This window comes from Nuphar pumila, chromosome 2 (genome assembly GCF_984573655.1).
Source record: "Nuphar pumila chromosome 2, dmNupPumi1.hap1.1, whole genome shotgun sequence".
NCBI lineage: Eukaryota > Viridiplantae > Streptophyta > Magnoliopsida > Nymphaeales > Nymphaeaceae > Nuphar > Nuphar pumila.
The window spans coordinates 92,772,053-92,785,442 of record NC_143250.1 but is presented as its reverse complement, the minus strand read 5'-3'; the positions used below and the strand labels follow the sequence as shown (position 1 = coordinate 92,785,442).

Sequence of the window (13,390 nt, the reverse complement as noted above, 5' to 3'; positions counted from 1 at the left end):
TGTTTTGATGGGGTTTTTCCCCCTGTAATGGTGATTACATAGGGTGAAAACAGAATTACTGCAATGACATCCACCCGCTCTGATTGGTGCATTTCAAGGCAGAGAACCTGGGGTGTGCCTATTCCAGTTTTTTATCACATTCATTCAAAAGAACCCCTGATGAACGAGGAAACAATCAACCATATTAAGTGTAAGGTCCTCTTCATTGTTGCTTTCTAAGGTTCCTTTTAAGCCCGTTAGTTCATTTATTCCTTCTTGTTGTGTTTAGAAAGTTGTGGAGGTGCCATGTGTAATGTTCCATCTTGTGTAATCTGCGTTTAGTATGCATTTCTTTGGTTTCTCTAGATTGTTCACCAACATATCATTCTGAAATTGGAGTGATGTCTGATTTGATTACAATGTATTTAATACTAGATTTGATTAAAATGTATTTGATTATTGCAATTTTGTCACAATAAAGTGACAAAAGAATAGAATCTTGATAGAATCACAACAAATTAAAGATATCACCTTTTTCAATATTTCATGATTTGGATAGAGTTTTGATTTTTTGGATACAGAAATAAAAAAACCCTGTTAATATATCAGATATATACAACTATCTGATATATCATGATATCCATTTGGATGGGCAGGACTGAGACTCAGAATCCTAGCCCAGGTCTACTATTGACTGTGCCACCAGCCCGTTTGGTCCACGAGCACTCTATCAATGCCAAGCCTTAGAATTGAGACTAACTTGGAAACCAAGGGAAAGTTGTCCTCACTCCTGATATCGGTGGGAAGTATATAATTGGATGTCTCAACAGTTCCCTCCAAATAATGTATACCATTTGCCAGAGACTTTTTCATTGCACAACCGAGAAAAATGGCATAGTTGAGAGGTGAAGAACATCTATGTTATCAGCTAGATGTGTTATAATGGCTTCTAGTGTCTAGGGATTACTATTAGCTGATATCTATTGATGATATTAAATTAATGTCCTATTAAACATGGTGGTGGTATGCTTATGATTTTCACTTTGAGTTGATGTCACCTTTTGATGGCAATCTTGTAATATTAGAAGTGGTGAAGGTTTTATGTTGTATAAGTTCATGCCACCTATGGTGGCAGGTTTGTAAATATAATCAAATGTTGTTGTATTTTGTTTAAGGCTTTAAGCCCTCATGAGGGTTGCAGTATAAATCATGTTGATGGGTTTCATGCATAGTCACAGATATCTGCGATATTTTCAAAATATCATGATATTATTGCTGTAAATTCAACTAAAGATAATATAGGTAAAATATCTCAATATGTTGAAAATATCACCGATTTGATAAGATCACAATATTATCACGAGAACATCATGATATTCTCATGATATTATCACTTTATTATTAGTTAGTTTTAATGTTTTTATTTATTTATTACATTTTAAATATTTTTTCTTCTTTCTTTTACATTTTTTACTTGTTTTATTTATTATTTATGTATTTTTTTGTCTAACCATGATATTTTGTTACTTATTTTTTGTTATTTGTTTATATTTTTTAAGCCACGAGATTTATCACCAAACCTATAATATCACGAAAAATAGCCTTGCCGAGATATTTGTGACTATGGTTTCATCCTACACACAGTTGAATTCGAGTCTATGTTAATCCCTCTAAGCCTTAGCCATTCCTTTTCTCCTTCCTCGTGTTTCTCCCTACTCATAATTTATTATGATATCAAAACCAAGCTTCTTCCTCTAACTCTCATTCCTTCTTTTCTAATATCTTTTAGCTCTTCTTTTTTCTTGCTTTTCTTTCTTTACTCTCTTCTTTCTTTTCAGTTATCCGTATCCACCCACATTTGATTTGTTGAGACATGCTATAAGGGCATTTTGGGTTTACGCGTTATTATATATTGTGTAAGGGTTAGTTTTGTAATTTGGTGCTCTTGTTTAATCTCTATTTAAGTAGAGATTAAACCCTAATAGAAGTATGAACTTTCCCTCTCTTGTTTTTTTTTCTCTCTCTCTCTCTATCTCCTGCGTACTCTAACGTGGTCGCAACATGGTATCAGAGCTTTCGAACTTGGGAATCTGATTTCGGTGTTCGAACTTGGGAATCTGATTTCGGTGTGTTTCGCCAGAGCTCACATGAAGGGCATCAGATCAATAGTTAGTTTTTTTTGGCAGATCTGATAACAGATCTGTAGTCTGACAATAGTCATGACTCAGATCTGAAATCAGATCTAATCATTGTGATAATGTCCTATGTGCTTGTCGACCAGATCTGGTGGTTGCAGGTCTGGGTGTTGCAATGAGGTCGTGCAATGGGTGAAGATCAGATCTAGCAGTCGCTGATCTATGAGTCGCGGTGAAGATCAAATATTGTCGTTGATCTGCATATCGTGGTGCAGACCCAAATAGGAAATCAGGTCTGATCGTAAGTGCCTGTGTCGTTTGTGGGTGCCAAAAAAAAAGGCAGTCGCTGACCTGTGTGTCGTGGTCAAGATCAAACACAGTTGTTGATCTACATATTGTGTCCCCAACAGGAAATCAGGTCTGATTGCAATTTCCTGTGTCGTTTGTGGGTACTGGAAAAAAAAGAGAGGAAGAATCAGATCTAACTAAGTTCAGATCCGATTATTTAGTGGTTCGTGGGGGTAGACTTGAACAATGCTACTGCTATTGTACATTCTTGGGAACGTGTGAAGGCAAAGCTCGTGAAGGTTGATCGTGTGAAGGTGATTTCTGGATTTCTTTTTGGACAGATCGTCTGTAGAAGATCGAATCTACAAGTCGTGATGAATCCATGGGTTCCTGATCTGGTGAGTGGTATGGATGTTGCGCAGTCGTCGTGAAGCAGAGTAACAAGTATTTTTTTTGGTGTGGACCTGTATAGTGTGGAGTTTTTTTTGTCGTGGTGGAGACAAATTAGTGTCATCAATCTGAGTTCCTGTTCGTTTTTAACCCATTATTTTTCCTTATGGCTCAAGTGGTTAAATCAGATGCGGATTGCTCCAATGATTATATAACTCTTAGCCGGGGTGAATATAAGAAGCTTCTTGCTTTATGCTCATCCTCTTCGAAGTCTTCTGTTGCTAAGGTTGCAGGCTTGGCAGGTGATGGCCTATCTGGCCAAGGTGGTAGGTGGATCATTGATTTTGGAGCATCCAGACACTTGTGCGGAAATTCGAGTAACTTTTTAAGTTTAAATCCTGTAACTGATAAAAAAGGGGTAGTTCTTGCTGATGGGAGCTCTTCCTCAATTGTAGGGCAGGGAAACATATCTATTTCCCCTACCCTTCAATTGTCGCATGTTCTTCATGCTCCTTCGTTTCCACAGAATTTATTATCCGTCAATCGAATGACAAAAGAGTTGAATTGTAGGATGATTTTTGATCCCATGGGGTGCACAATTCAGGACTTGCTGACGGGGAAAATGATTGGTAGTGGCTACGAGGAAGGTGGTCTGTACTATTTACATCAACCAGATGTTTTGGCGTATTCTGCTGTTTCATCATCCTCAAGTCCTTTATTGTGGCATCATCGTCTGGGTCACCTTCCAGTGACAAAACTTTGTCGTGTCATTCCTCACATACCTCCTTCAGTTTCCTTTCAGTGTGAAACATGTCAATTGGGAAAACATTGTCGAAGTTCTTTTCCCTCCAGTCAGAGTCCGTCAGGTCAAGGATTATTTGGTCTTCTTCATGTCGATGTGTGGGGTCCGAGTAGGATTCTGAGTAGAACTCAGTGTCGTTATTATCTAGTTATTGTTGATGACTTTTCAAGGTTATCATGGGTGTTCCTGTTAAAAGATCGGTCTCAAGGTCCTGTCATTCTTAAATCTTTAATTGCCGAGATAAAAACTCAATTTGACGTGAATGTTAAAATTGTTCGCACTGATAATGCTCTTGAGTTCAAATCTAAAGGCTTGCTTCAATTCTATTCTGCTAATGGGATTCAACCTCAATTTACATGTCCCCATACCTCCCAGCAAAATGGTGTGGCTGAGAGAAAACATAGACAAATCCTCAATGTTGCTCGGTGTCTAATGATTCAATCCAATATGCTTGCCTCATATTGGGGCGATGCGGTTTTAACTTCTGGCTTTCTTATAAATCGCATGCCTTCAAGTTCTGTAGAAGACCAGATCCCAATTCAAATTCTTTATCCGGAGGCTCCTCTTTTTCCTATCTCCCCTAAAGTTTTTGGATGTGTGTGTTTTGTGCATAAGCTGGGTCCTGATCGAGATAAACTTGCTGCACAGTATATAAAATGTGTTTTCCTTGGGTATCCTAAAAACCAAAAAGGATACCGTTGCTATGACCCTATATCTCATAAAGTGTATGTCAGTGCAGACGTTACCTTCTTTGAGTCTATTCTATACTTTTCGAGTACTACTCCAAGATTACAGGAGAGCCTTGGTGATTCCCTTCCTTTGCCAATTCCTCCCTTTTCGTCAGAGTCGCTTCCTCCTCAGTCCTTGGCTCCATCGAATGGGATATCTCGCTATCGAAACCCTCCCATAGTATACTCTCATAGGGAACCACCTACCTCCATACCTCTGTTATCTCCTTCTCCTGGTGTAAGTATTTCTGAGCTTACTGCTGTTTCTGCTCCTGATGATGATCTTCCCATTGCTTTGCGCAAGGGAAAGAGACAATGCTCTCTCCACCCCATCTCGCAATTTGTTTCAGAAGTTAACCTTGGGGCATCTATGAAGAATTTTATTTCAGCTCTGTCTGCCTCCTCTGTTCCGCTTCATCACAGTCAAGCTCTACTCGACTCCAAATGGATGCAGGCTATGCGTGATGAGATGGATGCCCTATGGTCTCGAGGCACTTGGGACTTGGTTGATCCTCCCACTGATGCAAATATTGTAGGCTGCAAATGGGTATATAACATTAAATATAACTCGGATGGCTCAATTGAACGGTATAAAGCCTGGTTGGTTGCAAAAGGCTATACTCAGACTTATGGGGTTGACTTTTTTGAAACTTTTTCTCCAGTTGCTCGTCTTAGAACTATTCGTCTCGTTCTTTCTGTTGCTGTGCACCATGGATGGCCCCTGTTTCAGTTGGATGTCAAAAATGCCTTTTTGTATGGGGATTTGCATGAAACTGTCTACATGCAACAACCACCAGGCTTCGAGGTTCAGGGGGAGTGTCAGAAGGTGTGCAAGTTGAAGAAGGCTATTTATGGTCTGAAGCAGAGCCCTCGGGCATGGTTTCATAAATTATTTGAGGTAATGTCGAATTTTGGATTTGTCAGATCAGCTTCAGATCACTCCCTGTTTATCAAGAAAACCAATGCTGGGATTGTTGTTATGGCGGTATATGTCGATGACATCATATTAACAGGGAGCAGTGCCCAAGATATTTCTGCAACAAAGGATCATCTTCAGAAACACTTTGTTACGAAAGATCTTGGTCATCTTCGATATTTTCTGGGTATCGAGGTTGCAAGAAACGAAGAGGGCTTAGTTTTATCGCAAAGAAAGTATGTGTTGGATTTATTAAAAGAGACTGGAATGCTAGGAGCTAAGCCATCTAACATTCCAATGGATCCCAAAACTCACATGTTTGATGAGAAGTCTGACTATGTGGATAGTACCAACTTTAGATCCTTGGTGGGTAAGTTGTTATATGTGACTGTTACTAGACCTGACATTTCATTAGCCGTGAGTAAAATCAGTCAGTTCATGGACAAACCTACCAAATTTCACTGTGATGCATCTGTGATGGTTCTCAGGTACTTAAAGTCATCTCCTGGTAAAGGTCTGTTGTTTAAACGAAATCCCTCCTTGGACGTTGTTGCTTACACTGACGCAGATTATGCGGGTTCTGTTGAAGATAGGAAGTCAACATCTGGATTTTTTGTGTTTGTGGGAGGAAATCTTGTTTCCTGGAGCAGTAAAAAACAAACCGTTGTAGCCAGGTCAAGTGCTGAATCTGAATACCGAGCGATGGCCCAGACCGCAACTGAGATTATGTAGGTAAAATCAGTTTTGACCGAGCTTCAGGTAAAAGTATCCCTACCTATGTTGATGATGTGTGACAATAGGGCTGCTACATATATTGCCAACAACCCAGTGTTTCATGAAAGGACTAAACATATTGAAGTTGACAGTCACTATGTTCGCGACTTGGTTCAGGCCGGGTATATCTGCACCGATCATGTATCTTCCGAAGATCAAGTAGCTGATGTCTTTACCAAGGCTCTGGCGAGGCCGAGTTTCTCTCACTGTTGTGACAAGTTGAGCATGATTGATATCTATGCTCCAGCTTGAGGGGGAGTGTTGAGACATGCTATAAGGGCATTTTGGGTTTACGCGTTATTATATATTGTGTAAGGGTTAGTTTTGTAATTTGGTGCTCTTGTTTAATCTTTATTTAAGTAGAGATTAAACCCTAATAGAAGTATGAACTTTCCCTCTCTCTCTCTATCTCCTGCGTACTCTAACGTGGTCGCAACATGATCTTAGCACTGCAATTGTTAAATTATATGGATGTTATATATGTATCTTTTGTAATGCCACTAGGGGCAAATTAGTCTTTTCACTTGTAAATACACATGTCCATTAGGGATATTTCTTTTGTTTTTTTATTCATTTTTGTTTTATTGTTTTTCTTTTTTTTTCTTTTTTGCTTTTTGAAATGAGTCCACATAGAGCCGTTGGGATCCTCTCCAACGACTCTATGGGAGTCCCTTTGCTTCCATTTGGTGTATAAATAAGGGGACTTGCCCCACCACAATTTATGCTTGTTTAAGCATTCTCAATAAGAGATTATTTATATTTTTAAGCTATCTCTTTCATATTGTGTATGTTTGTCACTTGCCACTTTGTGGCCTATTGTAGTTTTGCCCATTAGTGGCTTCTTGCTTGTATGCTTGTGCATCTCTTGTAGTCACTTGGTGACATTGTTCTTTACACTAGTGTTTCATTACATGGTATCCGAGCCACTAGGTATTGGAAGCACCATTGGGACTACTCTCTCTTATGTTTGAGTGGTGGTAAGATTCATACCTTTGTTCTTCTTCAACTCCCACGATGGCCGACAATGATGAAAAGATTGACCTTTCATTCAAATTGAATAAGACCAACTATAGAATGTAGGCGACTGCTATGGAAAACAACCTCAATGGTAAGAAACTTTGGGGATACATATATGAAACCATTTCGAAACCACAATTGAAGCTCACCAAAGAGGAAAATGAAGAAAAAACCTGGAGTGGAAGAAAATGCCAAAGCTATTCAAGAATACCAATCTAAAGTTGAAGATTGAGAAAGTGAGCATGCCAAAATATTGGTATGGTTCATGAATAACGTGGAACTCAAGATTTGTGCTAATTTAGCCAAATTAAAAAAAGCAAATGAAACATGGTTCTTCATAAAATACATGTACACTCAAAAGGACCTTGCTAAGCACTTTTTTTTACAAGAAAAAATAAGAACTAAGCAAGGAGATATGAGCATTAAAGACTATTATAGTACTCTATCTCCTCTATGGGATGAGCTTGCTCTCCTCGAACTACAATGAGAAGGAAGCGCTATTGTCATGAGGTAAGGGCAAATGGAGAGAGAGATTTTCAATTTATTCATGAGCTTCGTGTAACGCCCCAAAATTTCAAACTTTTGAACCTTTCAGAAAACAGCAAGAGACTAAAAGAAAATATCTTTCCTTTCAGAGTTTGTTTATGTAATCAGCGGATGATAATTCTTTTGTTGAATTTAGAAAGGCAAGCTGACAACTTTGGGCACGTTAGCTAAAAGAACCAAAACTCACAATCCATGTTACTTGCAAAACACTTGGAAAAGCCACTTTCATTAAAAGAAGTACCCAAATAGTACAAATTTCGGATATCCAAAGGAAAATTCGTAACATAACCCAAAAACGTCTAGAACGCGAGCTAAGAGCAGGAAAAGGAAATCTTGAATCCATCTTGCCATCGCCTATGGTGTACCTAGTTATCACCTGTACTAATAGAATGGGTTAGTTTCGCGAAAAACTAGTAGGTGCACAAGAGAGACTACAGGAAACTGAATTAAGAACAATTAATTCAGCATGCTAAGCAGTTTAAAGCAGATCAACAGTTAAACAGGTAAGCAGTTCAAAGCAAGTAAGCAGTGCAACTGTCAAACGCAACATGACGATTCATTTGATCGTAAGCTGTGAACTACCACGCAACAAGCAAGTCTCATGACCCATCAACCAGTGTGAACAAACTTTATGTTTAGATATTACTGGCCTGCGGGTACACATAAATAAATCGTAGAAACAACTGAGACTAGTTCAGGCGTATGTTATTCTATGTATTTTCAATAACCCAAATAGCTAGTTGAGTCCGCTCCTAAGGGGACGACTTTCAGCCGAGAGGGGATTCCCCAAAGGCAGTTACTTGACAGCAGATGCATCCAACTTCTGCAAAAGTCCATGGGATCTACCACCTAGGATAATGTCTGGTAGTCCCTTCCCCTAACTCCAATGATTGGGGAGGCCAGATCTTTGCCCGTGGGGTAGTTGTTAACAACCTGTTCATTTGAGTTTTTGTACCGATCCATCATCTTTTTTGACGAAAACCAAAGGGCGAATGAGTGCGTTAGTCGTTGCTTAACTAACGATCCATTCTACATGTTGTGGTCTTTCAATCACTCGAGCATCTTGCTTGTGAAGGTGATCCCATTTTTATGTGTTTACAGCATTGTGCATTTAGCACTGTTTGAGGTCCCACGATCGTCTCATCCGATCATCGCAGTACTAGCGTGCAGTGCACGACTACAAGTACTCTAGGATGAAAGGGATATAGCTCCTTAATAGGAGCCTCAACATAAGTGTTTCGCAAAGATGTAATGTTTCTCAAACTTTACTTTTGATATTATTTATCTTTTGAAACAACCAACAACTTGTGCCAACATTTGGCATGCGATTTTCTAGAATCTCATCCGCTATCGTGGTATCTACATGCCTCACATGACTCGATACCAGTCTCGATGAATGAGATACGAGTTTCTCAACAGAACCCCCGCTAAAAAGTTTGCTCAAGCCTTAATTCAGGGTTACCTGAGATGTCAGATAGACGAACGAAACCGGCCAATCACATCCTTCCAAATACTTCGATTTGGACAGTCTTTGATGTTTTTGCGTAACTCCCTAAATTCTCAAGTCTACTTTGCAGGATTGCTCACTCGAAAAGCCAGGATCCCTGCTAGGGATCCCTCTTCTTAGACGATGATGTATCGTTAAGCCCCCGACTCAACTCTATTCGCAAGAGGGAGAGCGGTAAATGCCCCTTACATCCTTCACGAGGATGTCTTTATAGCACATGCAATGAGCGAAACCTAAGCGTCATCTGCAACGGCAAGGCAGTAATGAAACATTTGCAAAAGCAAGAGCTTGGGTGCAAAGCGCGACGACAAAGTAAAGACTGTGAGTAGGAGTACAAACGCAAAACCTGAGAGCAAAGCACGACAACAAAGTAAAGACTGACAAAAAGTAAAGGACAAGGATCGCGAAACCACGTCCTTGAGTTAAATGCGTACTCGTATAAATATATATATATATGCGTATATATTTATATAATTGTCCTTTTTAGTTAATTGAACTCAATTTAATTGTCCAAGTCCTCTGTGCAATCTTCCCCTATCTTGGGGAGTTGCGAGCTTGTTGGTGTCTGCGGGTGTAGGTGATTGACAGCTCGGGCCGCGGAGCGCGAGCGTGATCCGTCGTACGAGCTGCAAAAGCGACAATCTTAGCAAGCTAATACAAAAAATAGAAGGTCAGGGGCACTGCCGCTGTCCTGACATGAAGGAAGCAGATGTAGGGGCATCATGCCCTTGCGCACCTGCTATAAGCGCAAGAAGCAGGGGCTGCGAGCCCCTGCTGACTTGTCAGCAAACTACGAGGAGGCAGGGGGTTGCACCCTTGCCCTCAGAAAGCGAGGGCAGACAGGGCTGCGCCCCTGCCTGACAAAGTAGAAGAGAGGCAGGGGCAAAGCCACTGCCTGTCAACAACGAAGGGGAGGCAAGGGACTTCACCCCTGTCTGTCGAGCATGCAAGGAGGCAGGGACTTGTCCCCTGCCTGGCGATCATGTGAACAGGCAGGGGGCGAAGCCTCTGCCTGATGTCGGGGAAGAGGAAGGGGGCTCTGCCCCTACCATCCGAAAAGCAAAGAGGCAGGGGCTAGGCCCCTGCCCGTTAGCCACAAAAGGGGGAGGTAAGGGGCTTCGCCCCTGCCTGTCGAATACGCAAAGAGGCAGGGGCCTGACCCCTGCCTGACAAACACGTGAACAGGCATGGGGGTGAAGCAGGGAGCAGGGAGGGGGCTCGACCCCTCCCCTGAACAACGAGGGTGCAGGGAGGGGCTCAACCCTTCCCTTGTAGGAAAAAAGGAAGCAAGGAGGGGCTCGACCCCCTCCCCTGCTGTCAAAGGGAGCAGGGAGGGGCTTGACCCCCTCCCCTGCTGTAAAAGGGAGCAAGGAGGAGTCTAGGCCCCTCCCCTGCTAAAGATGGTGCAGGGAGGGGGTTCTACCCCTCCCTTGTCCGCAGGGAGCACAGGGAGGGCTCGGCCCCTCCCCTGCCAAAAGGAGACGTAGGGAGGGGGACCAACCCCTCCTCCGCCAAATACGACACGCAGGGTGAGGCTCGACCCCTCCCCTGCAAACAGGGACATCGAGAGGGGGCTGGGCCCCTCCCTCGCAAAACACATCGTAGGGAGGGGGTTCTGCCCCTCCTTTGCAATTTAAGGTAGCAAGGAGGGGGCTTTGCCTCTCCCTTGCGATCGAGGGAGGCAGGGAGGTGGCTCATCCCCTCCCTGCGCAAACGGAGAGTGAGGGAGAGAGAGACAGAAAGAAAAGGAGAAGAAGGATGAGGGGAGCGTACCTGGGGGTCGCCGGTGGTCTGGTAGTCGGGAGGTCTTCGACGATCCGACGAGAGAGAAAGAGTCGGGGGCGAGAGAGAGTGCAAAGAGAATAAAGAGAGCGAGAATGAGAGAGCAGAGGGGAAGGAGGTTTCGAGAAACCTCCCCCCTTTGCCTCACTGTTTTTAAAAGGCACGAGGGAGGCGGTGCCTCTATTGGGTCCGGGTCCGACCCAAATCCAAGTTATTATTATTTTTTGGGGTTTTACACTTCGTCCCAAATTTGAAAAACTAAGAGGATTCATTTTTCATAGGGCTTCTACTCCTCTTAGTGAAATCTTTGTCGACTTAGGCAAAGAAGAAACTCGCTTGGTGTAACGCCCCAAAATTTTAACCCACATTTTTTCAGGATTTTTTTTTGATATAGCGGAAACAACTAATAATTCCAGGGTTAAGCATTTCAGAACGATACAGGAAGGTAAAAGCATACCACACCATTTATTTTTATTTCAATAATCATAAAATCAAACATCAGAGTTTTCACATTATGAGTCTCAAAACAAAGATTCCAATCTGAAATAAAGTAGGACCGCCAGGGAACAAGTAGATCAAGTCTTGGTCAGCGCCTCATCTCGCGTCGCTCGTAGGTCTACTCTTTGCCTGAAAATGATAAGAATTATAGGAATTAGACTACCACGTCTAAGTAGGAAAACTGTAACTCTTAATGGATGTATATCATGTGTCAAGGATGTGATGTGGGTGTCGTGTTTGATTTTCAGCCTATACAGAATCACGTAAAGAAGACTATGCACCAACAATAATTAAGTAAAGCATTTTATGCAACAACAACAATTAAACAAGTAAGGCATTACGCAAATAAAGCATATTTTGCAACAACAATAACAGTAACAGACATAATATTCATGTAACAACCACAATATGAATTCCGTTATCTCATTTCTACACATTTTAGGATTTCGTTTCATCACAAACTCAGAATATAAAGTATGCTGAAAGAATATGCAATTGTCTCTTTAATGACTCCACTCACTGTGATACCTAACTGTTCTAAATAGTGTTTATATTATCTTATCCTGCGGGTACACACGGGCCAAGGCAACCATATTAGAAAAGAACGTTCGAGAGTATATTACTCAAGGGTATTTTATTAACCCGAACATTCTAACTGAGACTGAAATCCCAAGGGAGCGGCCAGTGACCGAGAGAACTTCCCAAAGGCCAAAACCAAAACATGATGCATCCCTAACTTCTGCAGAAGAACAAATAGCTACCCCCTAGGACATATTGGTAGTCCGGGTCCCCTAACTCCGAGGACTGGGGACCAATGAGTCATTTTAGCTCGAAAGACATAAACACGTCCCCGGAGTTTTGTACCACCTACCCTCTCCAAGGTAAGCCCGAAACTGAGTGGGTTAATCTTTTTATTTAATTATTTCCCGAAGTATGGGGGCGTTTCTCCATCTACCTCCTACTACATAGTAGTAAGTTCCCAACCTTATCCATTTTGCCAAGGTACACATATATCTGATTTTTTTTTTATAATCATTGCACAAACCCACTCAGAGTGCTCCGGTGCCTTTAAACCAGTCAAACACTCAATCATTAATATTAAGTTTTTCATCAGTTTTATTGTCATAGCCTACAAGCTAATAGTTCTAGTATCCGTATCAAGTATTCAACCCATATTGCCCATTGGGCTGGGTTTCCCAAATAACACTAGTTGTAGTTCAGTCAATCCACTTTGTGTTATATATTTTAATGCAATATGTAGAGTCCCTTTAAGATGATTGAGCATGGTACATATACACAAATAGCTAATGAAGTACCATAGAAGTAACCCACACAGCCTATCGAGAGTCTACCAATTCTGAACCCAACATGTGCAAGAAATAAGTCTTCACGTTTTCCTCCAACAGGTGTAAGGAGTTTTAGACTGATTAGGGACACAATCCAGCTACATTAGTTGGGCCTGTTAGTTATCACAATTCATCATGCAATTTTGCCATAAGCAGAAAATTGGGATAAAGCAAAACAATGTATAGGCATCAATTACAAGTAGTCTTTTCAAAATAATATTATACTCAGTTAAGGCTACTCTTCATATGCTACAACCTATTAAACAACAACATATTGCAATATCAACCTAACATAAGTTAACCAAATTAATGTGCAGAGGTCCTAGGCATGCCTCACATCAACCTTTCATATAATACTTAAAGAAAGCTACACAAAAACAAATCATGAAATCTTCAAAAATATGCACAAAACTGATTCGTGAGATTCCAAGTATTTTCCATTCAAATATCAAATCTTTATTAAGTCGAAAATACAACCCTTCAGTTGATAACAGAGTGCACGAAGAACCAAGCAACACCTAATCCAAATACTAGAATTAGTCCCGTATTTAAGTGTGTAAGTTGTGTGTGACCTGGTTACATACAAATCTATGTGTTTAAGAATCAGTATACTATATTCAGTTATAATAAATGTATTTATACCACATGTTATTCGCAAGATAGAACCCTTAATGGTGGTACA

General features: G+C 41.1%; 1 protein-coding gene across 1 annotated transcript in view; it reads left to right on the top strand.

Annotated features, from left to right (window-relative positions):
• Positions 1-13,390, top strand: part of OVA2 (tRNA synthetase class I (I, L, M and V) family protein) — a 73,675-nt gene that overhangs the window by 24,030 nt on the left and 36,255 nt on the right. The window contains exon 13 of the mRNA XM_089996197.1: positions 43-190. Coding sequence (XP_089852323.1) covers positions 43-190 — 148 coding nt within the window. The remainder of the gene's footprint in view (positions 1-42; positions 191-13,390) is intronic.